Here is a 25,767-nt window from a genome sequence, read left to right as displayed (position 1 = left end):
AAAAATCATAAAAATGATTCTTGAAGCAAGAAAAAGCAGCAAAGAACAAAGCTTGCAGAAAAAAAAAGAAAAAAAAATAGGCGAAAAAAAAATAATAGAAAGAAAAAGCAAGCAGAAAAAGCCAAAAACTCTTAAAACCAAGAGGCAAGAGCAAAAAGCCAATAACCCTTAAAACCAAAAGGCAAGAGCAAATAAAAAAGATCCCAAGGCTTTGAGCATCAGTGGATAGGAGGGCCTAAAGGAATAAAATCCTGGTCTAAGCGACTAAACCAAGCTGTCCCTAACCATGTGCTTGTGGCGTGTAGGTGTCAAGTGAAAACTTGAGACTGAGCGGTTAAAGTCAAAGTCCAAAGCAAAAAAAGAGTGTGCTTAAGAACCCTGGACACCTCTAATTGGGGACTTTAGCAAAGCTGAGTCACAATCTGAAAAGGTTCACCCAATTATGTGTCTGTGGCATTTATGTATCCGGTGGTAATATTGGAAAACAAAGTGCTTAGGGCCACGGCCAAGACTCATAAAATAGTTGTGTTCAAAAATCATCATACTGAACTAGGAGAATCAATAACACTATCTGAACTCTGAGTTCCTATAGATGCCAATCATTCTGAACTTCAATGGATAAAGTGAGATGCCAAAACTATTCAAGAGGCAAAAAGCTATAAGTCCCGCTCATTTAATTGGAGCTATGTTTCATTGATAGTTTGGAATTTATAGTATATTCTCTTCTTTTTATCCTATTTGATTTTCAGTTGCTTGGGGACAAGCAACAATTTAAGTTTGGTGTTGTGATGAGCGGATAATTTATACACTTTTTGACATTGTTTTTAGTATGTTTTTAGTAGGATCTAGTTACTTTTAGGGATGTTTTCATTAGTTTTTATGTTAAATTCACATTTCTAGACTTTACTATGAGTTTGTGTGTTTTTCTGTGATTTCAGGTATTTTCTGGCTGAAATTGAGGGACTTGAGCAAAAATCAGATTCAGAGGTTGAAGAAGGACTGCTGATGCTGTTGGATTCTGATCTCCCTGCACTCAAAGTCGATTTTCTAGAGCTACAGAACTCGAAATGGCGCGCTTCTAATTGCGTTGGAAATTAGACATCCAGGGCTTTCCAGCAATGTATAATAGTCCATACTTTGCCCAAGTTTAGACAACGCAAACTGGCGTTCAACGCCAGCTCTCTGCCCAATTCTGGCGTCCAGCGCCAGAAACAAGTTGCAAAGTGGAGTTCAATGCCCAAAATGGCACAAAAGCTGGCGTTCAACTCCAGAAAAAGCCTCTGCACGTGTAACATTCAAGCTCAGCCCAAGAACACACCAAGTGGGCTCCGGAAGTGGATTTATGCATCAATGACTTACTTTTGTAAACCCTAGTGGCTAGTTTATTATAAATAGGACTTTTTACTATTGTATTAGATCATCTTTGGACGCCTGGTTCTTAGATCAGAGGGGCTGGCCATTCGGCCATGCCTGGACCTTTCACTTATGTATTTTTAATGGTAGAGTTTCTACACTCCATAGATTAAGGTGTGGAGCTCTGCTGTTCCTCAAAGATTAATGCAAAGTACTACTGTTTTCTATTCAATTCACTTGTTCCGCTTCTAAGATATTCATTCGCACCTCAACCTGAACGTGATGAACGTGACAATCATCATCATTCCCTATGAACGCGTGCCTGACAACCACTTCTGTTCTACATTAGATTGAATGAGTATCTCTTAGATCTCTTAATCAGAATCTTCGTGGTATAAGCTAGATTGATGGCGGCATTCATGAGGGTCCGGAAAGTCTAAACCTTGTCTGTGGTATTTCGAGTAGGACTCTGGGATTGAATGACTGTGACGAACTCCAAACTCGCGAGTGCTGGGCGTAGTGACAGACGCAAAAGGATAGTAAATCCTATTCCAATATGATCGAGAACCTCCAAGATGATTAGCCATGCAGTGACAGCGCATCGAACCATTTTCACAGAGAGGAATAGGATGCAACCAATGACAAGGGTGATGCCTCCAGACGATTAGCCGTGCTGTGACAGAGCATTTGGACCATTTTCTCGAGAGAGATCGAAAGTAGCCATTGGCACCGGTGACATCCTTACATAAAGCCAGCCATAGAAAGGAGTAAGATTGATTGGATGAAGACAGCAGGAAAGCAGAGGTTCAGAGGAACGAATGCATCTCCATACGCTTATCTGAAATTCTCACCAATGAGTTACATAAGTATTTCTATCCTTATTTTATTAATTAATTTCGAAAACCCCATTACTATTTTATATCCGCCTGACTGAGATTTACAAGGTGACCATAGCTTACTTCATACCAACAATCTCCGTGGGATTCGACCCTTACTCACGTAAGGTATTACTTGGACAACCCAGTGCACTTGCTGGTTAGTTATGTGAAGTTGTGAACCATGGTATTGGCATCGCGTTTTTGGTGCCATTGCCAGGGAAAGAAAGAGCAATGAATTTTACATAATCAAAGTGTAATCACAATTTCTGCGCACCAGGCAGCCACTCATAACTTCTATGACCGTCCCAATCAAGGATACAATCAAGGTTGCAACTACAACCATGGATGGCAGGACAATTCAAACCAAGGTTGGAGAGATAATTCTAACCAGAGCTGGAGGGACAACAATAACAGAGGAGGCAGAGACAATCAGGGAAATCAGAGGTGGAATAATAACAACAACAGGCAGCAGAACCAGAACCAACCTTACAGAGCACCTCACCTGAGGCAATTCCAAGGATCACATCATAACCAACAACAGACCTCTCAGATCACTTGTCCTTCTTCATCTTCTAATGATGAGTTACTACAATATATTGATCGGAGACAACAGGCCATGGAAAACAACCTTACTTCTACTTTAAATGGTCTGAACTCTACCTTGCAAGCTCTTGTCTCACAGATTGGATCAATGAATAACTCCAATAACCAGCCTTTGAGCTCCAGTGGAATCCCCTCTCAACCATTACCCAATCCAAAGGGTGGCATTAATGCCATCACCCTAAGGTCCGGAACCACATTGCAAGAGAGAAATCAGGAGGAGCTAAGCCCACCAGAACACGCCTCAGCTGAGGAGGTAGTGGAAATAGAAGATGTTGAGGAGGAAGAGGATATACAGGACATGGCTGAAGAAGAAGAAGCTCAATCACAGGAAGAACCACCAAAGGGCGCAGACACTGCAGAAAATGCCATTCCTATTCCATTTCCACAACTTGCAAGGAAGCCCAGGAAGCAGTTGGAACCTGATCCCAAAATGGTAGAAATATTCAAAAAGGTTGAGGTAGCTGTTCCCTTTTTTGATGTTATTCAACAGGTACCTAAATACGCAAAGTTTTTAAAAGATTTATGTATACATAAAGACAAAATTAATGAATTAGAAACTATTCCTTTAGGTAGTTCTATATCTGCTTTAATGGGAGGTATACCTGAAAAGTGTAGTGATCCAGGTCCATGTATGGTTAATTGTACTATTGGTGGTGTGGTGTTTTCTGACTACATGTGTGATTTAGGAGCATGTGTGAGTATAATGCCTTTGTCTATATATGATATTTTGAGGCTCCCTCCCTTAAAAAGGTCGGCAGCTCATTTTGTGTTAGCAGATAAAAGCATTATTACAGTGGTTGGAGTTGCTGAAGATGTATTAGTGGGCATTAAGGGGCTCACATTCCCCATTGATTTTTATATCCTGGAGATGCCCCAAAATGACTCAGAGAAGCCATCATCAATTCTACTCGGAAGACCATTCCTGAAGACCTCAAAGTTCAAATTGGATACTTTTTCAGGAACATACTCTTTTGAAATAGACGGCCGAGTAGTAAGCTTCAATCTGAATGGAGTTATGAAGCACCCTCCAGAAGATTATTCTATCCTCCAGTGTGACATCATAGATGAAACCGTAGTTGAAATTCACCAGCAGGAGTTAGAAGAGAAGTACATAGGACAAGGTCCGAGTGTGGAGACACTTTCTGAGGACAATGAAAGTACTTTACCATTGTCACCAGTTCCAGATAATCCAGAGCCTGACCATGAGCAGAAGCTAGAATTAAAACCCCTCCCTCCACACCTCAAATATGCTTATCTTGAGGACAAGCAGAAGTTTCCAGTTATCATTGCACGGAAACTCACTTCTCAACAAGAAGAGCAGTTACTTAGTGTGCTGAGGAGGCACAAGAAGGCAATTGGGTGGAGTTTGGCAGACATAGTAGGCATCAACCCTCAAGTTTGTGAGCACAGAATATTTTTAGAAGAGGGAGCTAGGCCTGTTCGTCAACCCCAGAGAAGATTGAATCTCACTATCTTAGAGGTTGTCAAAAAGGAAGTGACCAGACTACTAGAGGCAGATATCATCTACCCCATCTCAGACAGTGAATGGGTAAGCCCAGTACAAGTGGTGCCCAAGAAGTATGGAGTCACTACAGTGAAGAATGAGTATGGAGAGCTCATAGCAACCAGAGTACAGAACGCCTGGAGGGTCTGCATTGATTACAGGCGCCTAAACCAGGCCACCCGTAAGGATCACTATCCTCTTCCATTCATTGATCAAATGCTGGATCGCCTGTCAGGTAAATCGCATTATTGCTTTTTAGATGGTTACACAAGTTATTTCCAGATTCATATAGCACTTGAAGATCAGGAAAAGACTACTTTTACATGTCCTTTTGGGACTTATGCTTATAAGAGAATGCCCTTTGCCTTGTGCAATGCACCAGCTACTTTCCAAAGGTGCATGATGAGTCTTTTCTCTAACCTCATTGAGGACTGTATGGAGGTTTTTATGGATGATTTTAGTGTTTATGGTGATTCTTTTAGCCTTTGCTTAGATAGTTTATCTAGAGTATTAGATAGATGTGTCAGTACAAACCTTGTATTGAATTTTAAAAAATGTCACTTTATGGTTAAACAAGGTATTGTACTCGGACAAGTTGTGCCTAATACTGGCATTTCTGTAGATCCAGCAAAGGTGGATGTTATTTCTAGTTTGCCTTACCCCTCCTCTGTGAGGGAAGTCCGTTTGTTCCTTGGCGATGCAGGTTTTTACCGGAGATTCATTAAGGACTTTAGTAAGGTAGCACTTTCCTTATCCAGATTACTGCAGAAAGATATTGAGTTCGAGTTCAGTGAGGATTGCAAACAAGCGTTTGATAAACTGAAGACTGCACTGACTCAAGCTCCAATTGTGAGAGGACCAGACTGGAGCCAGCCATTTGAAATCATGTGCGATGCTTCCAACCATGTAGTAGGAGCAGCGCTGGCTCAACGTGAAGGTAAGGACCTCTTTGTAATTGCTTATGCGTCTAAGACTTTAGACGCCGCTCAGTCTAATTACACTACTACTGAGAAAGAGCTTCTTGCTATTGTTTTTGCTCTGGATAAATTCCGAGCCTATTTACTTGGTACTAAAGTAGTAGTGTATTCAGACCATGCAGCTCTAAAGTATTTATTAGCTAAAAAGGAATCCAAACCAAGGCTTATACGTTGGATACTGCTACTACAAGAATTTGATTTAGAAATAAAGGATAGGAGTGGAAACCAGAATTTAGCGGTAGACCACTTGAGTTGCCTTGAGCACATTAAGGATGACTCCACTCCTATAGCTGATAATTTCCCTTTTGATAACCTGCAAGCAGTATCTGAGGTAGTCCCTTGGTATGCACCTGTAGCTAATTATCTAGTTAGCCGCACTTTTCCTCCAAACTTTACTAAGTATCAAAGAGACAAGCTGAAAAGCGAGTCTAAATATTATATATGGGATGACCCATATTTATGGAGATGTGGTGCTGACCAGGTAATTAGAAGGTGTGTGCCTCAATCAGAATTCCAGTCTATTTTAGAGGCCTGCCACTCATCTGAAAGTGGAGGACATTTTGGCCCTCAAAGAACAGCTAGAAAAATCTTAGATTGTGGATTCTGGTGGCCTACTTTTTTTAGAAATGCTGCTGAATTTTGTAAATCTTGTTTTCCATGCCAAAAATTTGGTAATATATCCAAGAGGGATGAGATGCCTCAACAAATTATGCTTTTCTGTGAAATTTTTTATGTTTGGGGTATTGACTTCATGGATCCATTTCCAAATTCTAATGGTTTATTTTATATATTGTTAGTGGTGGATTACGTTTCTAAATGGGTGGAAGCAATTCCTACCCGCACTGATGATGCTAACACTGTTGTTTCCTTTGTTAAAAACCATATTATTTGTCACTTTGGATCACCGCGAGCAATCGTGAGCGATCAAGGCACCCATTTTTGTAGCAGGAGACTAACAGGATTACTGAAGAAGCATGGGATAATTCATAAAGTAGCAATAGCCTACCATCCTCAGACTAATGGGCAAGTCGAGGTGTCTAACAGAGAGATAAAGCGCATATTACAGAAGATAGTCAAACCTCATAGAAGAGACTGGAGCACCAGACTGCAAGATGCACTTTGGGCATACAGAACAGCATACAAGACACCCATTGGGATGAGTCCCTTTCGCTTAGTTTATGGAAAAGCCTGTCATCTCCCAGTTGAAGTAGAGCACAAAGCCTTTTGGGTAGTAAAGGAGTGCAACATGGGATTTGAGAAAGCTGGAGCTGAAAGGAAGTTGCAACTGCAAGAATTGGAAAGCCTTCGCCTGGAAGCTTATGAGAACTCAAGGCTGTACAAGGAAAATATGAAGGCTATACATGATCAGCACATCAAGAGGAAAGAGTTCCAACCTGGGGACTTAGTCCTCCTTTACAAATCTAGCCTGAGGCTCATGCCAGGCAAGTTGAGATCAAGATGGGAAGGTCCATATAGAGTAGAGAAGGCTGAGCCATACGGAGTTTTTCACCTAAGTCATCCTTCAAGCTCTGAACTCATCAAAGTTAATGAACATCGTTTGAAGCTATATCATGGTGAGAAGGTGACGAAAAATAAGGAGTTAGATATCTTCCTCTTGGTGGATCTACTCACAGCAGAAGACTGAGCAAATGGAGCATCCAACTTAAGGACATTAAAGGAAAGTGCTAGGTGGGAGACAACCTACCATGGTATGATCGTTCCTTTCTTTATTCTTAGTTTTCTTTTTCAATAACTCTTCTCATTATTAGCACATTTAGTTTGCATCTGCATTTACATATTTTTATTTCAAAAAAAAAAAAGAGGGAGAGCCGCGACGCGACAGCGTCATTGACGCGTCCGCATCGCAGGTAGCTCAGAGAGAATAAGAAATCGAACAGAAAGTCACGCGGGAGCGTGGCTGGAGGCGTGCCTTTTGCACAAATCACCCCATACGACCGCATCACCCATGCGGACGCGTGACCTGAAAATCGATGTAAGAAAGGGTGCACGACCAAAAGTTGTGCTAGAGTGGTGCTGGATTGGTACTGAACGCACAAGCCTAACCATGCGGACGCATGGCTCACGCGTCCGCGTCTTATCCCAATGATGGCCACTCACGCGATCGTGTCAACCACGTGACCGCATCACCCTGGATTTTGGCAATACTAAGTTTTGAACAGAGAGTTGTGCGAGCGCGAGGCTGCCCTCGCGCCAGTCGCACAAAACGCGCCACGCGTCCGCGTGACCGACGCGACCGCGTCGATTAATTTAAGTGCAAGTCGCGCGAACGCGTCCCCACCCGTCCGTGTCGCTTGCACCGCACAACTTATCCTAATTTGCCAAATATCTTATCTTTCCCTTCCCCAAATCCTACTTTTTCTTTTCCCCTTCATTATTTTCTTCCCCTTTCTTCCTCCTTCCTTCTTTCTCACTTTCTATTCTCTCTCTCATCACCATTAACAAGGTTTTTCTTTTCTTCTTCCCTCTTTACTTTTCTATTCTTCTTCTCAATTTATGTTTTCTTCTCCTTTTCTTTTTCTTTTTACTTCCATTATCCATGTTTTCTTTTTCTTTCTTTTTCTTTTAATTGGTGTTAAAAATTTATTTGAGTTATTGTTTCTTATTATATGCTTGTGGATTGTTGCAAAAAATGTTTGGCAATTATATATTAATTTTTAAGGGTTGCTTGCATGTTCAATTTAATAATTTCAATAGCTTATTCTTCATGCATGCTATGTGTTTGTGAAAACGCCCGTATGGCATTGTGCACTATTTTTGGATTTCTTTTAATCTACCACTTTATATGCCTGTTTTTCACAAAATCTTTTTTTATATTTTATTATTTAAATATAATTGTCTTTACAAACAAATTATCAGTTTGAAAGGCTTGCTAATCTAACTTGGACATTGAATGCTTGATCTATGCTACTCATGCCTTTGCCTGCATGCCAATAAATACCTTGCATTTAATTGTCATCATATGCACTTCCTATATTCCTCATGGTAATTTTTCACATGCAGTCATGACCATGTGTTAACTTCATTCATCTTTAATGTGCATTAATTACCACCCATACCATCATCTTCCTTGCTCTACCCCTTGACATTTTGACATACTTTCTCTTTTCTCCCTTTCAGGATGGCCACCAAGAAAGGCAAGGAGAAAGCTGCTCCCAAATCAACAGCAAGGAGAGGAACAAAACGAGCATTAGTGGCAGAGCCTTCTTTGACTGCAGTTAAACCCTCAACAAAAAGAATTAAGAGGATTATAAAGGTTGATGATAAAGAGAAAGCCTTCCCAGCAAAGGACACTGCGCGATTTACCAATCGCTACTGTGAGCAGATGTTCCCCATCTTGGCAGAAAGGAGTTACAACAACGAATACCTTCTTATCCTCCCAAACCATATTGCTACATTTGTTGAGCCACAAATTACGCAAAGACAATGGGGCTTCCTACAGAGACAGCTACGGCAGGTCAATCTTTTCTGGGTTGTCGAGTTCTACTCCAACTTCCACCTGCCGACCCTGCAGTCTGTCTATGTCCGTCAGAAGCAAATCCCTATCACAGAAGAGGCCATTCAACGAGCTTTAGATCTTCCCCCTACTCCAGAAGGACTGGACGTATTTCAAGAAGCCGCACTCAAGCGCCAGATGTACCAATTTGACTGGGACGCTATTCTCAGAGTTATCACACTACCTGGCAGCAGATGGATCTACGGTTACCATCGTTCCCGTCCTAAGGGAATATCGGCTTCTGCACTCACCTTAGAGGCTCGAGTATGGGCACAGATTATGTCCCATTACGTCTTTCTGAGCACCCACGAGTCCTCCTTCACTGCAGACATGGCCGTTCTACTATGGTGCATCCTTACAGACCAGCCTCTGAACCTACCAAGACACATCCGGAATGCCATGGGACACGTACAAATTGCGGGCAACTTACCTTTTCCCGCCTTGGTTTCAGATCTCGTCTCAGCAGCCGGAGTCTCCTACAGAGCTGGAGACACCAAAGCCATGCTTCCACGGGATGATCAGTACGTCCCTAACGGGAAATATATCAAACCTCCAGCAGCCACTACAAGCCAGCCTACTGAACCGGCTGAAGACATTCCTCCTTCAACACCACAAGCACCTACAATAAATCAACTGCTCCATCAGATACTTGAAAGGTTGGATCGGCAGGAACACAAAGTGAAGCTACGAGAGCGCCTTAATAAGCGCCGATTCACATATCTCAAGGAGCTGAATATGGGAAAATTCAAGGACTCGGACACCCGGACTCCACTTTCTTTACCAGCACAAGGAGCCATGACGATCCCGACTGTGGAGATACTGCTACCAGCCCACCTTTGTTCCTGACAGATGACACCGAGGACGGTGCAAAGCCTTAAGTGTGGGGAGGTCGGTCAGTACCTGACTTCCGGAGGTAAAATCTCTTCCCTAACACCAATAAAATAGGATATTTAGTTAGTTTTTCTTTTGTAGAATAGGATAAATTGCATAGTAATAGATTAGTTGCATGCATGTTCTACTTGATTGAAAAGACAATAAGTTTCTTCTAAGACCCTATTTTTAGAACAAAATTTCACTAATTTTAATTTAAACTTTTGTGTTAAATTTGCTTGAAGTTATATTTGGAACATGGTTTTTGAGCTAAAGAACACACAACCTGTGAGATTTGAGCCTTTATACATGGTTACATTATTTAACCATAATTATTTTATTCTTGTGTGTTTACTTCTCTATGATTGTAATTTATATTTTGTTTCATCCTATATGTCCAATGTTTAATATATTTATATGCTTGCATATGATTGAGGCCATTATTTTTTTAGCTCACTTATCCAAATTAAGCCTACCCTTGCAATTACCTTTGTTAGCCACTTTGAGCCTTTAAATCCCATTTGTTCTTTATTTTACTACATTACTAGCCTTAAGCGGAAAACAATTTTATATCCCAATTGAATCTTTGGTTAGCTTAAGATAGAATTGTGTGTTAATTAAGTATGGAAAAATTGTGGGAACAAAAGATAATAAGGGAATGTGTCATGATGATATAATGGGAATTTGGGTACCTACTCATGTGAAACTATAAGAATCAAAAATCTATGTGCATTGATAAGTTATGTTTATTTTTATATTTATGTTCAAAAAAATTCCAAAAATCCAAAAATATTCAATAATTAAAGGGGACAAAATTACCCCAATGTTAAGTTACGAATTCAAAGATCAATGCACATATGATAAAATTAAAATGAAATTTGATACATGAGTATGGAATGTGAAAGAGAAATTTTGGGTAGCTAGGTATAAAATTTAAGTTATATAGAATTTATATATGTGTGTTAGGGAAAGCTTGGGTTAATTAAAGATTCAATTTATAAGCTTACTTAACTATATATGTATCCTTACCCTTACCTTGGCCCCATTACAACCTTGAAAAGACCTCATGATGTTTGCATTGGTATATTAAATGTTGTTGATTAGTTAGGTGAAGAACAAAAATTAGAAAGCATGATTAGAGAAGGATAGAGTGATTACCCTATACACTGGAGAGATTAGAGAATACATACATCATCAGTGAGGGTTCAATGCTTAAATTCTATGTTCCCTGCTTTCATGAGCTACCTTCTTGCATTTTTATCTGTTCTTACTGTATAAGAATTGAATTAGTGGAATTTGATTTGTGATTGTCTTGAAGAGCTTATTTACTTTTAACCAGGTAGACAAGAATCATATAGTTGCATTCATATATATAGGTTGCATTGCATTGCATGAGTTTTACATGTTCCTACTCATTTATTTTATCTCCTTCAACTAAGCATGAGGACATGCTAATAACTAAGTGTGGGGAGGTTGATAAAACACTATTTTATGGTTTATATTGTGTTTAATTGTGTGGTTTTATTAAATCTTTACCCACTTATTCATTAAATAAGCATGCATTTATAATTCCTTCCTAAAAATACTTTATGGTTGAAAACTTGTTTCCTAGAGACTTTTAATTTTGTATTTTAATTCTCCTTTATTCCATTCGATGCCGTGATCTGTGTGTTAAGTGTTTCAGGCTTTATAGGGTATGAATGACTTGGAGATTAGAAAGGAAGCTTGCAAAAATGGAAGGAACACAAGAAATTAAGGAGATGACCAGCGAGAAGTGACGCGGGCGCATGGCTCACACATCGCGCGATATAGTGGAAATTGCAGTGACGTGGACGCATGGCTCACGCGACCACGCGGATTGGAAACTGCACCAGTGACGCGAAGGCGTGGACGACGCGCACGCGTGGCAAGGCAAAATGCTGGATGACATGAACGCCTGGATGACGCGATCGCGTGACATGCGCGATCTGCAAAATCTGCAGAATTTGCTGGGCGATTTTGGGCCCTGTTTTGACCCAATTTTTGGCCCAGAAAAGCATATTAGAGCCAGGAAACATGCAGAGACCAGAGAACAACATTCATTCCATATAATTTTAGTTTTAGATATGATTTTACTCCTCCTCTAGGTTTTCTCTCTACACATTCATAGTTCTTAGGATTTTGATTTATTGCTTTTTGGATTGGGATATTGAGAAGAGTTATTACCTCCGCCAAGATTTCGTCATTCTAGTTTGTTTCTTACTTGTCTCTTACTCTTCTATGTCTTCAATTTACTCAGAATTACTATTGGATTATTTTTAGAATTCATTAATACAGGAACTATTTTTATTTTTAATTGATCTTTTAATTATTATTTATCATGTCTTTCTTTATTTCCCTTTCTTATGTTATGAAGTTTACATTCATAATGAGCGAGTAGTTCCATAACTTGATTGGGAGATGATTGAAAGGAAACCTTGAGTTGGATTACTCAAGAGAAAAATTGTAATTGGGTTTATTGTTGCATCGCCCTCTAGTCATTGACACTAGTCCTTCCCAAGAGAGAGGATTAGGACTTGTGACTAGAAATAGCTTTCCAACTTGCTTGACTTTCCTCTACCTAGTAAGGGATAACTAAGCAGAACAACCTTAATTAATCAATTAATCTTGAGAGTACTCCAGCAAGAATAGGGCTTCCAACTAATCTACTCCCAGTCAAGATTTTTATTTAAATTACATAAATTCTCTAATTTAATTTCCCGTTTATCAACTCAAACCATTTTAGAAAACATCTGATTAATAAAATAGCACACCTTTCTGCAATTCGTTGGGAGACGACCTAGGATTCATACTCCCAGTATTTTAATTCTAATTTTTGTGACAACCCCTTCTAAATTGATACACGGAATTTCGGTTGGTTAAGAACTGTACTTGCAACGTATCTCTTATAATAATTTCTTAACTCGCCAATTTTTGCCATGTCAGTGCCATCAGTCAAGAGCAAAGGGGGGCTGGTAACAGCATCTCCACAGTCGGGGTCGATGTGTTTCCCGGTGTTGGTAGGTGAGGTGGAGTCCGGAGTTTCTGGATCTTTCTTAGGTGGGTGGTTGCCAACAATCAGTTCCTTGAGGTATGTAAGTCGGCGCTTGTTACGGTGCTCCATTCGCTTTGCCTGCCGGTCTAGCCAGTCCAACCTCTGAAGTATCTGAGGAAGCAGCTGATTTGTTAAAGGTGCTTGTGCTTTTTCGTTCCTCTCCTCGCTGGTGGCTTGTTAGAGGCTCTCTCTGCACCCTTCCTGGTGGCCATCCTGAAAAGGGAGAAGATAAAGGGACATGAATTCAAAGGGATAGAGCAAGGAAGAGGGCAGTACGAGTGATAATCATGCCAAGGTAAAGAAGAATATCGTTAACACATGGTTGCGACTCCATGTAATTAGGACATCAATGGAAATATAGCATGATATATTTGAGCCAATTAAATGCAAGATGTTTATTGGCATGATGGCAAAGGCATGAGTAGCATAGATCAAGCATTAAAAGCAAAAATGTATTATCAGTCGTAACAAACTAACATTAACGTTTGTATTGATAATTATATTTAATTAATAAAATTTTGGAAGGGTTTTGTGAAAAACAGGCATTAGAGTGAAAGGATAGAATAATTAAGAATTCACAATGCCATACGGGCTTTTCACAAACACTTGGTATGCATGTAAAATATGTTAAGGAAAGTAAGAACTCTAACATGCATGCAATCCAAAAATTAATATTAATTGTCAAATCACTCTTGATGATATCCACAGGCTCAAGTATAATAATATAATACCCAAACAAAGTCCCACACCAACATAAAAATGCATGAAGAAAAAGAAAAGAATGAAAAAGAAACCATAAATAACTAAGCATGAGAGAAAAAAAAATTTTTGAAGAAAGAAAAGTAATTAAATGCAGTAAGAAGAATCAAGGAAGAAAGGAGAAAGGAATGAAAAGTCGGGACGCGACACGCGTGCGCAAGGCCCGCGTGCGCGTGAAAACTGTATTCGCCATGCGACGCATACGTGTCACCCACGCGTACGCGTGGGTGGTCTGAAAGCGAAAGGACGCGCACGCATCAGGGACACGTACGCGTGGATGACCTTGTGCCTCTAACATAAGTGCTTGACGCGTACGCGTGGATTTCCCTTGTGGCAGATGACGCGCATGCGTCATAGACGCGTACGCGTGGGTTGAATTGTGCGCAGAGCACACCTGCCGCACGATTCCATCACAACTTTCTATTCGTTGGATGGGGGAGCGAGATTGCTATCGATGCCCACGCGTGGCCTGCGCACACGCGTGGTTTGCCCCCTTTTTTTTAATGCAGTATGCAGCATGTAAAATGGGGATGCTGATGTAGATGTTATGAGTGACACTTGGAGAAAATAGGATAAAATAAAACCAAGAATAAAATAAAACAAAATAAAACTAAGATTGAAAAAGAACGATTATACCATGGTGGGTTGTCTCCCACCTAGCACTTTTGGTTAAAGTCCTTAAGTTGGACATTTGGTGAGCTCCTTGTCATGGTGGCTTGTGCTTGAACTCGTCTTGAAACTTCCACCAATGCTTGGACTTCCAATAAGCTCTATTAATACCAAGTAAATTTTTCAAGCTTTGATGGGGTTCTTCACAAGCTTTGAGCTCCCAAAATTGATTCTCATATATTCTCGGATCCCAAATCTTGTTTCTACACCCGGTTTCAAGTGGATTGTGATGATTCCATCCGGGTGGAAAGTAATCCGAATTCTCACTAAGGCATCCAAACAGCTTCCTGGACCCATTCATTCGAGCTCTATACCAACCCTTGCATTTAGACTTTGGGCTCCCAACTACAACGAACCTAGGATTGTGTTGCCAACTACTAACCATCTCCCTCTTACTCTTAAAGCCACAAAGAGCTCCAAGCTGACCATCTGTCTCAAGTAGCCCATATTTAAGAGGGAAGGTAAAGGTTAAGGATAAGTGTTTTACCCACTTGAATGTTGTATTGGATGGTGATGGCTTTGGGGGAGAGGTCTCCAACAACTTTGGCAAGGTGATTTCCAGCTCCATTCCCTTGAGCTCTTCCTTGACAACTTCCACCTCTTTGCAAGCTTCTTCAATTTTAACCTCTTCCTCTTGGTAGCTTTCTTCCAATTCAATCTCTTCTTCATTACTTACCAAGGGCATGGGAGGTTGTGCTTCTTCTTCTTTAATCTCCATGTCTAGTCCAATGGGAGAGGATTCAATTGTAGGTAAGGCTTTATCAATGCTCGAATCTATCTCTTAATCAACCTCTTCAAAGTCTTCAACCATGATATGCCTTGGAGGTTGTACACCCTCCTCAACATCAACATCAAACACCTTGGAAGGAGGCTCTATGACTTGAGGTTCAAATGGAGGTTCCGCATCTCCTAAATCTTCAACCACTTCCTCTTCTTTAGTAATTTTGGCTTTCTCCACTTGCTCTAGTACAAAATCAGACTCCTCCTTGATGTCTTCCTTTCTATGACAACTTCTTTCAACTATTCTTTCATCTTCAAGGGTCTCTCCTACCGCTACCTTTAGGGCCTCTTCTAACTTCTTATGAAGTATGGATTCGCGAAGATGATTCCTTCTCTGTTGTTCCATGTCAATAGCATAACTGGGATCATCTTGCTCTTGGATTGATGGATATGGGCATTCTTGCACGGAGGGTGGTGGTGTGCTAAAGCTTGAGGGTTGAATATTGTAGGTAGAGGGTTAGTTCATGCGGGATATAAGAATTTGGCAGGTTGGGGTAGATAGGAGGGTTCATTTTTTGGGAGAAAGGGCTCATAATACGGAGATGGTTCTTCTTGATAAGGATATGGAGATGGTGAATATTGAGGTGGTGGTTCTGGGTGTGGTTCATATGGAGGTGAATGGTGGAAAGGGGCTTGTGAGTGTGGTGGTTCAAAGGTATGTTGGGGAGGTGGTTCATAAGCATATGGTGGGGCTTGTTGGTAACTACAAGGGGGTCCACCATATTCATTATCTTGGTATGCTTCCTGAAATGGCTCTTGACCATAGTAGTTTGGTAGAGGTTGGTTGTCACGAAAGGGTCCACCATAACTATTGTCTTGGTATGCATCATAGAATGGTTGTTGGTTATAGCGCATTGGAGGGGGTTGTTGCCAAGAGGGTTGATCAAATCCTTGTGCCTCCTCCCATCTTTGATTCTTTCAACCTTGATGCCTATTCTCATTATAGCTTCCATTCCTTACAACAACATTGGAACCAAACTTGAAACCAGAGGGGTGAGAATTCATAGTAGCTAAAGAAATAAAACTAATAAAAATTAATGAAAATAAACTCCTAAAACTAGAAACACTAACAAAGAAACGAAAAAGCAAATATTTACAATAACCAATAATAAGGCACACATTTGCAATTCCCCAGCAACGGTGCCATTTTGACGAACTGGATTTTCTGTCAGTAAAGAATTTTACAGATAAAGTCTCGTTGAAAGTATAGTTTCTAAACCAACAGAGAATCCTTTCGTACAAAAGTTTTGGTTGTCACAAGTAACAATCCCCTAATAAAATTGATAACCGAAGTATTTAAACCTCGAGTCGTCTCTCAAAGAATTGTAGGGAGGTGTATTTATTATTGGTTATGGAAGATTATCTTTTTGGGGTTTTTGAATAATGAACAGGAAAAGTAAATTGCAAGAATTAAACTAATAACTAATAAAGCTCTTAGCAAGATATGAGAACTGGAAATTTCATCCTAGTTATCCTTATCAATTGTGATGAGAATTGTTCATTACTCCCATTTAGTTAACCCTTACTAAATAAAAGAAAGTCAAGTGGACTAATCAATTTGATTCCTCAAGTCCTAGTCAACTCCTAAGGAAAGACTAGCTTTAGAGGGATCCAAATCAACCAACAAATTCCAATTATCAATCAACAAAGGAGTTTGATAACTCAAGTGTCACCAATTACTCAATTCAAGCTAAGAATGTAAAAAGCTAAATTAAAATCATAAATCTGAAATACCTCAAATTGCATTAAATAGAAAATCAAAGTAAAACATGAGAATTCATAAACCAAGTAGTAACATAAAGTAATCAATAAGGGAAATATACAAACTAGAACACTAAGACAAATAAAAGTAGAAGAGAAACTAAATTAAAGGAATATTGAACCTGGAATTGGGATGAAATAAACCTAAAACTAAGGGAAATCCTAATCCTAAAACCTAGAGAGAGGAGAGAGCCTCTCTCTCTAGAAACTACATCTAAAACCTAAAATTGTGAATTATGAAAGTTGTTTTTTTTTAATGAATGGATTTTCCCATTTTATAGCCTGTAATATGTGTTTTCTGGGCCGAAAACTAGGTCAAAAACAGCCCAGAAATCGCTGCGGGCGAATTCAAAAACGTACAGGTCGCTGGATTTACGCAGATCCACGCATGTGCGTGGATTCACGTATGCGCGTCACTTATCTTTAGAGCAACTATGGCAAATTATATATCATTTTGAAGCCCCGAATGTTAGCTTTCTAGCGCAACTGAAACCGTCTCATTTGGACCTCTGTAGCTCAAGTTATGGTTAGTTAAGTACGAAGAGGTCAGGCTGGACAACTTAGCAATTTCTTCAATTTCTTGTATTCCTTCCACTTTTGCATGCTTCCTTTCCATCCTCTAAGTCATTCCTGCCTTATAAATCCTGAAATCACTTAACACACATATCAAGTCATCGAATGGTAATAAGAGAGGATTAAAATTAGCAATTTAAAGGTCCAGGAAACATGTTTTCGATCATAGCACATGATTAGGAAGGAAACTGTAAAAACCATGCAATTAGTATGAATAAGCACTACAAGAAAAAAACACCCATTCATGTACACTTGAAAAGTGTAGCCAAAAGTGAAAAAAAATGATGCCTTAGGCTACGGCTATGCTTTTTGGGCTACGGCTACGCTTTTTGGGGTGATTCCTATTCGCCCGTTGCCTATTCTCAAAGGCTACGCTTTTCTGTACCAAGGGCTACGCTTTTGGCGTTTGGAAATAGGCTACGCTTTTCAAGTGATGCTGTCCAGGACCAAAGGCTACGCTTTTCAGCTTTCATTCTTCCAGAATAGGCTACGCTTTTCAACGCTACTGCACCACTTGTAAAGCGTAGCCACATTGTATACCATAGCTACTTTTTATAAGCGTAGCCTTAGGTCCCTCTTTTTTTTTTATATACTATAGCTACTGTATAAGTGTAGCCTTAGGTCTCGTTTTTTTTTTTTTTTTTGTATACTATACCTACTGTATATGATTACATGTATAAATGAGTTGAATATTACAAAATAAAAATAAATACATAATTATACTAAATAATTTCTTTATATAATAAAAATTATCTCTAACCAAAATATATTTATAACATTGATCCAAAAGTACTAGAATGAAATTAATTATAAAAATTCATACATCTCAAACTAAAGTAAGCATAGCCATATCAAAACCATAATATCACTTAGCCAATAAAAGTATCTTCTAATAAAAATCATTAGTCAACCATACATGTAAAGATTCTAAATAGCACTCTATCTTAGCCAATAAACCACAATAATAGTCAGCGTAATTTTCATTATTGCTTAATCTTCATTGTTACCCTGCATAATTATATAGAAAAGTAGTTAAAAAATATTCATAATGACATTCGTAATTATAAAAATTAAATGGAACACGTAGACATAGTAAACCAAGAAAGCATGTACTAAAAAAATAACATGGTCACGGCAGAAGAGGTGAATTCAAGGAATTATGTATTATCTTGTTTCATTCAAACCATGAAAATCTACAGGTGTTTCTTTCTTCCATTTCCTTTAACACAATCCTGATATGTCCCTATAGCATTTTTCATGCACTAATTAACCAGACTTTCACACTTAAATTAGATATAGGGACAAATTCATATGTACCAAGTGCATAAAATCAAAAATACAACAACCAGAATTACACAAACAAATTTCAGCCATAGCAATACAATTTCAGTGTTAATAAAATTGGAAAAAACACCAGAAATATCTTCACTTGAGGTGATTTAAGTGGGGAAAATTAAAAAACAAAGGTTTACCAGAATGAGCAAGTTTATTGAGACGGGTGTGACTACTCAAACGCTGCATTTTTTGTTGAGATCAAAGAGCCAGAGAGAGTGTGATCACAACAATCTAAAGCTCATGGCAGCCACCAAATTTTGCTCCTGAAAAGGAAATACAATTTCGGACGAAGAAAATTATTAATCCTCAACATGCATTTGGATTTAGTATTAATGAATAAGCTACTGAAAAAACCAACCATGAACAAAAGGAGAAATGATACATATTGATATTCCTAGATATTGTAGTATAAAAAAACCTAAAAACAATCGAATTTCAATAAACTAAGTTGGCAAAGTATTGGCAAAGTATAGGGAAATGTTAAAAGAAAGCAGTTGACTTATGAATGATGGAATAACTCGCCCATCATTACTCAAAAAGCAAAACAAGTACAAAAGTAGCAGTAGCAGTTAACAAAAACGAAAGAGAAGATGAAGATTAATGTGGTTTTTCATTTTGGAGTTTAGGATTTTATATTGGAGGGATGAAATTGAGCCTTGTAAAGGATAGTAGTGTAGAGAATGGTTAGTTAGCTTGTGACTTAATAAAACTGTTAAGGCAATTAAGAATCTCATAGATTTTTCATATCAGGCAAAGCTGTTAGTTACTCATATTATTAATGTATAAATAGGAGTGCAAGTCTTGTATGTAAAACACAATCAATAATATTACTACTTGATGTATTTTTCATTTCATTCATGTAATGGCAGTGAAACAATTAACAACATGAAATCAGTAAACTACTCTAGAAAAATGAATAATAGTCCCCATTAGTACTTGATTTTTGTTTATTGGAACATTACCATTTACCACTACAAAGTAAACAGTGTTGATTAAGAAAGCAACAATCATTCACAGATCCAAGAATCAAACAGCTGACTGGTCAATAAATACATTATGTAGCCTAACTTATTTGAGCATAAGCATACTCAATGGAAAGGTTACTTAGATATAAAACTACTTCTTCCATTTAATCAAAGGATAAACACAATAAGTTGTAGCAACCAAAGTTTAGAGAAATTCAAGAGCATGAGATCTAGAAATATAGCTAAGTACAAGATTTAAAATAATATCATAGTGCAGAAACATATTCTAACAAAAATATACCTCTTTAATCCCAAAACTATAAATACTAATTTTGTGTATGTGTGTGTGTATGTGTGTGTGTGTGGGTGAGAGAGAGAGAGAGAAATCAATCCTCAATTGCACCTTCAGAAAGGGAACTACACCTGCCCAATTGTCTTATATAATTTTAGCCCCCAGTTCCCTCAAATTGTTATCCAGAATCAGTGGATCCTTACTCCTTAGAAACCCCATGGCATAAGCAGTGAAACTTCTAATGTGGAACACATGTATTACATGTAAAGTTAAAGACTCCCATTTTGAAAAAATAAACCTTTTTATGCCTTCCAAGCCAATAAATTTAAAAATGTCTTCATTTTTACTAAGTGTAATTGAAAGACAAAACAAATATACGCAAAATCAGGAACAAACACAATGTTCTGGTCTTCTTTTAAATCAAATTTCTATTATGATTAGAAGAAAGAGACAAAACACACATACCTGCAAGGCTGTAGCTGTCTCCAATGCAACAGTGGGGTTGATTGCCTTACTTCATTTAACAAACTCTAAGACAAGATCAATACTCTCTGTCAAAACCTGCGAGTAACAAAAATTCCAAAGATAAAACAATGAAAACAATAATTTTCTGCATTGGAAAGTTTGATTTCTGTTGATCTAGCATTTCATAGTTCAAGGTTTATTTTATTTGTTAAAAATGGAAGTCCATACCCTGTCTCTTTTCAAGAATTTGTTTCTTTAGAAGATTTTATGAGAATACTTGTTTCAGATTCCTTTAAAATCCTTTTGTTTTTTATATAAAAAGAGTAATCATCTCAAACAATTTCCCTACTTGGTTTTCATAATTTATTAGTAGGCAAGACAATTTTAACAGAAGAATGGTTTGTGCATAAAAGCAAAAAATATAATAACACAGCTTCTGCTATGGACACTCTACACATCCAGTTCAATCTTTGTTTTAGTCACTTCAATTTAGACAATAAATGTTAACAGCTCTAATTATTTTGCACCAAAAATCATACAGAAGCAAACCTCCGTAAGTGGACCTTCAAGAGCAGACAAACCATAAAATTTTAGCAACAAGTCACAGTAAATCCTGCGGTGCAACACTAACAGAATGAAACCCCCCAAATCTACTAGTTCTACTGCACCGCAACATTAGCATGCATGTTCATCAATTCACGATTTCACAGGATTTTATACCAAACCCCCAAATTGCAACCCTAAAATCAGAATCCTACCCTCTCAGATTTTAGAAACCAAATTAAGGTGAATACATACCTTCTTGACGATGGTGAGTGACTGATGAGAGGCTTTCAGTTAAGGCAGAGTCTTCCTAATGTGAGCGCGCAGCAAAGAGAAGCAACAATGAAGATGAGTGACGGCGTGGTGAGTGGTGAGTGGTGAGTGATGAAGATGAGTGAGTGGTGGCGACAGTGAGGGTTGTGCGCGACATGGGTTGGCGAAGGTGAGAAGCGCAGAGATGACGATGGTAAGGGCGAACATGAGTGACTTTCTTGTAGTGAGTGGTGATGAGTACGGGTTTCTTCGCGATGGTGCAGTGAGAGGGTTTCTGCGCGATGGGGGGTGGTCAATGGCGATGGTGAGTGTGGTGAGAGGGTTTCTTCACGGGTCAGTGCAGGGATAAAGGGGCTTTGGAGAGGAGTGATGACCTAGGAGGGAATTGACAAAATTTTCGCTAAGTGTAGGTTTCCTTTCGCGTAAAAGAGGAAAAAAAGTTACCAAGTGATAAGTATTTTGCTCTGGATACATTAGGCATCACTTTTTAAGTGCACCCAAAACTTAAAAAATAGGCTACCCTTTAAAAGCGTCTCCTTTGATACGAAAAGTGAACCTATAGATATCAACCTACGGCTACGCTTTATAAGTGATTTCTATAATACCTAAGGCTACGCTTTTTAAATGATGCCGCATTTCTGTATCCTTTTCTCTTATAAAAAGGCAACACGGAGAAAAGTGTATGAATAGGCTACGCTTTTCAAATGTAGCTTAAAAAGTGTGGCTGAATGGGTATTTTTCTTGTAGTGAAGTGTGCAAAGACTTGATAAAAACCACTCAATTAAGCACAAGATAAACCATAAAATAGTGGGTTATCAATGAATAAACGCTGCGCTCACTTTGAGAACACAACGTTCCCCTGGAAGTAGCAACCAAGTGCCATTTTGATCCACTTCTTCATAGGCCAAAAAGCCCACTCCAAGTACTGGATGACAGAATTAGAAAGTGTATAAATAAAGAAGAATTTGATTTCATTGCAGAGCTCTCTCTCTTAATTTTCCTTTTAGAATTTTAGAATTGGGGATCAAATCTGAATTTTTCCTTTCTGAATTTTAGAGCTCTCTCTCTTTCTGTTGAAATTCTTTATCTGGAAGTCATTTTTTACTTTTCCTTTTTATAATTCTGAGAATTTGAGATCTGATATTAGTTTTCTTTCTGTTTTGCTTTCCTCTACAATTTTTTCTTTTCTGTTTTGTTAAGAGAGCAATTGAGATATTAGTTTTCTTGCTGTTTCAATATTCTGCTGCCATTGTTTATTTCTCTTTTAAGATTTTAGAGTTAATCTAAGTTTTTATTCTGCTTTGATTCTTCTGCTTCCATTTCTGTTTTGGAAGTAAAATCCCAACTGATCTATTTTCTAAATTCCTTCATCTGAGAATTCACTGCTCTACTGCAATTTACTTTTTCTAGTTCTGTTTTGATTCCCAATACCCAACTCCCTTTATCATTCATGCAATTTAAGTTTTTCAGCAGTTTAGATTCAGCAATTTACATTACTTGCACTTTAAGTTTCAGTTATTTACTTTTCTTGCAATTTAAGTTTCAGCTCTTTTAATTTTTTGCACTTTAAGTTTTTGCAATTTTACTTCTTCTGCATTTAAGATTCTACAAATTTTCATTCTGCTCTTTAGCTTAGCTGCAATTTATATTTTGTTAATCAAATTTCACCAAATTCATCAAATATTCGCTTAACTAAATTTATCACCATACTAAAGTTGCTCGATCCATCAATCCCTGTGGGATCGACCTCACTCCTGTGAGTTATTACTACTTGATGTGACCCGGTACACTTGCGGTGAGTTTGTGTGAAATCGTTTTTCCCTCATCAAGTTTTTGGCGCCGTTGCCGGGGATTAATTTGCATTGACAATGATTAAGTAGGTGATAATCTAGATTAAGCATTTTTTTTGTTTTTGTTAAGCATTTTTACTATTTGAGACATTGTTTAAACTAACCTTAACCACACTCTAGCAGTAGAGTATTTTATTTTAGTTTTCTGGTTTTGTTTGTGATGTATGCCAGGCGGAAGAAGAGGTGCATCCACCTCTTTTGATTCTGAACCAGAAAGAACACTTCTGAGATTGAGAAGAGAAGCAAACGGAAAGGGAGTTATTGGGGAAGAAGAATAAGAAGACGAGGATCGGGAGATGGAGGATAACATCCCAAATCCACCTGAGGATGTGGCTAACAACAATGGCCAGCCTCAGAGAAGAGTTTTAGCCTCTTACACTATCCCCAACCCAAGGAATTGTGGGAGCAGTATCCTAACCCCCAATGTCCATGCTAATAACTTTGAACTCAAGCATCAATTGATTACCCTGGTTCATTATAATTGTCAATATGGAGGGAGTGCTGCTGAAGATCTAAACCAACACCTCTCTGTGTTTTTGAGAATTTGTGACACTGTCAAAACCAATGGAGTTCATCCTGACATCTACAAACTCTTTTATTCCCATTTTCACTGAGAGACAAAGCCACACATTGGTTAGAAACCTTCCCTAAAGAAAGCATCACCAATTGGGATAATCTGGTTTGCAAATTTCTAACCAAATTCTATCTACCCCAAAGAGTTATTAAGCTAAAAACTGATGTGTAAACCTTCAGATAGTTAGAAGGAGAATCAATATATGAAGCATGGGAGAGGTATAAAGCCTTGATCAGAAGGTGTCTAGAAGGAATGTTCAGTGAATGGGTGGAGCTGCAGAATTTCTATGAAGGCTTGTCCTTGCCTTCAAGGAAAGCTTTGGATTATTCTTCAGGAGGATCCTTGCAAATGATGAAAACTGCTCAAAAGGCACATGATCTTATAGACATGGTGGCCAACAATGAGTACTTCTACTCTTCTGAAAGGCAAGCAGCTCCAAAGAAAGGTGTATTTGAACTTGAAGGAGTTGATACAATATTAGCTCAGAATAAACTCATGCACCAGCAGCTTCAACAGCAGATTGAGATGATGTCAAAGAGGATGGATGGATTACAACTTGCAGTAATGAGCACAACTAACCAACCACCAGTGGTGTGGGGACAGCAGGAAGAAAGTTTCGAAGAATAGCAGCCTGAACAAGTGCAGTACATGCACAATTAAGGTTCTGGACCAAATGATTTCCATGGAGTCACTTACAACTTATCTTGGAGAAACCACCCCAATCTGAAATGTGGAGAGAACCAGAACCAGCAACCTTGGCAAAGGAACTCCAACCAAAATAACTTTCGTAACACAAACCACCAAAACCATCAAAACACTAACCAAAATCTATACAGAAAATCACAAAACAATCAACCCCAACCCAATTTCTATCCACCCAATAACCCATCAACCAACCAAAATAACTTTCATCCCCCATCTACATCCCATACTTAGCCACAACCACCCTAAGAATCTCAAAGAATCTCCAACCTGGAGATAATAATGGAGAAAATGATCAAGCATCAAGAATTGGCCAACAAGAACCATGAAGCTTCACTGAGAAACCTGGAAAGACAAATTGGACAATTGTCTAAGCAAACAGTAGCTGAAAGACCAACCAATACACTACCAAGTGACACTATTCCTAACCCTAAGGAAGAATGTAAAGCAATTCAACTTAGGAGTGGAAAGACATTGGAGAACAACAAAGAAGCTAACAAGAAGCCAGCAAAGGATGATAAAGCTAACAGCAGGGAAGAAGTGACAATTAAAGAGAAGGATCAGGAAGAGCTCAGAAAGAAGGATGAAGAGTCACAAGTTTTAAAGAAGGGAAAACTAGTCATGATAGAGCATCCACGAGAACAGAGGAATGAAGCTAAACATTACATCCCTCATCTGCCATACCCTCAAAGATTGCAAAGAGAGCTCAAGGATCAATAGTTTCCCAAATTTCTGGAAGTTTTTAAGAAGCTGGAAATCAATATCCCACTTGCTGAAGCATTAGAGCAAATGTCCCTATATGCTAAATTCCTCAAGGAGCTCATCAACAAAAAAAGAAGCTGGAACGAGAAGGAGACAATGATCTTAACACAAGAGTGCAGTGCAGTAATCCAAAAAGGCCTCCCACCAAAACTCAAAGATTCTGGGAGTTTCTTTCTGCCCAGCACCATTGGCAATATAGTCATTGATAAGGTATTGTGTGATTTAGGATCAAGTATCAATCTGATGCCCTTATCTATGATGAGGAAGTTGTCCATAGAAGAAGTGAAACCTATAAGGATGACCTTGCAACTTGCTGACAGATCAATGGTGATCCCTAATGGAGTGGTTGAGAACCTTTTGGTCAAGGTGGATAAGTTCATATTTCCAGCAGATTTTGTGATCTTAGATCTGGATGAAGAGGGAGGTGATTCCATCATATTGGGAAGACTTTTCCTAGCCATAGCGAGAGCCATCATTGATGTAGAAAAGGGAGAAATGACTCTGAGAGCACATGATGAGAAGATCACTCTGAATATCTTTAAGAAAATCCAGCATACTACTGAAGAGAAAAGCTACATGAGAATTGAAGAGGAAGACTTGAATTGGAAGGAAAAGCCCAAGGAGGCACTCATCAGATCACCTTTAAAGCAAAAGACAAACAATGAAGAAGAACAAAAGAGTAATGAAGATGA

General features: G+C 38.7%; 1 protein-coding gene across 1 annotated transcript; it reads left to right on the top strand.

The window, feature by feature from the left end:
- Positions 1–8,454: 8,454 nt before the first annotated feature.
- LOC148574118 (uncharacterized) lies at positions 8,455–24,238 on the top strand. Its single transcript, XM_088505857.1, has 2 exons — positions 8,455–9,535; positions 23,946–24,238. The coding sequence occupies exons 1-2, from the start codon at positions 8,455–8,457 to the stop codon at positions 24,236–24,238; spliced, it is 1,374 nt and encodes a 457-aa protein (XP_088361983.1).
- The last annotated feature ends 1,529 nt before the right edge of the window (positions 24,239–25,767 follow it).

Source organism: Arachis ipaensis, chromosome B2 (genome assembly GCF_059453495.1).
Source record: "Arachis ipaensis isolate K30076 ecotype BB chromosome B2, ASM5945349v1, whole genome shotgun sequence".
In the NCBI taxonomy this organism is placed as follows: Eukaryota; Viridiplantae; Streptophyta; class Magnoliopsida; order Fabales; family Fabaceae; genus Arachis; species Arachis ipaensis.
Note: the sequence above shows the minus strand (reverse complement) of the source record. Positions and strands in the feature narration are given on the sequence as shown.

Excerpts from the sequence above, each read along its gene's own strand:
- LOC148574118 (XM_088505857.1), top strand. The coding sequence starts at position 8,455 with ATGGCCACCAAGAAAGGCAAGGAGAAAGCTGCTCCCAAATCAACAGCA. Across the intron at positions 9,536-23,945 it reads ACGAGAGCGCCTTAATAAGC|GAGGATCCTTGCAAATGATG; the intron begins GCCGATTCACAT and ends ATTATTCTTCAG.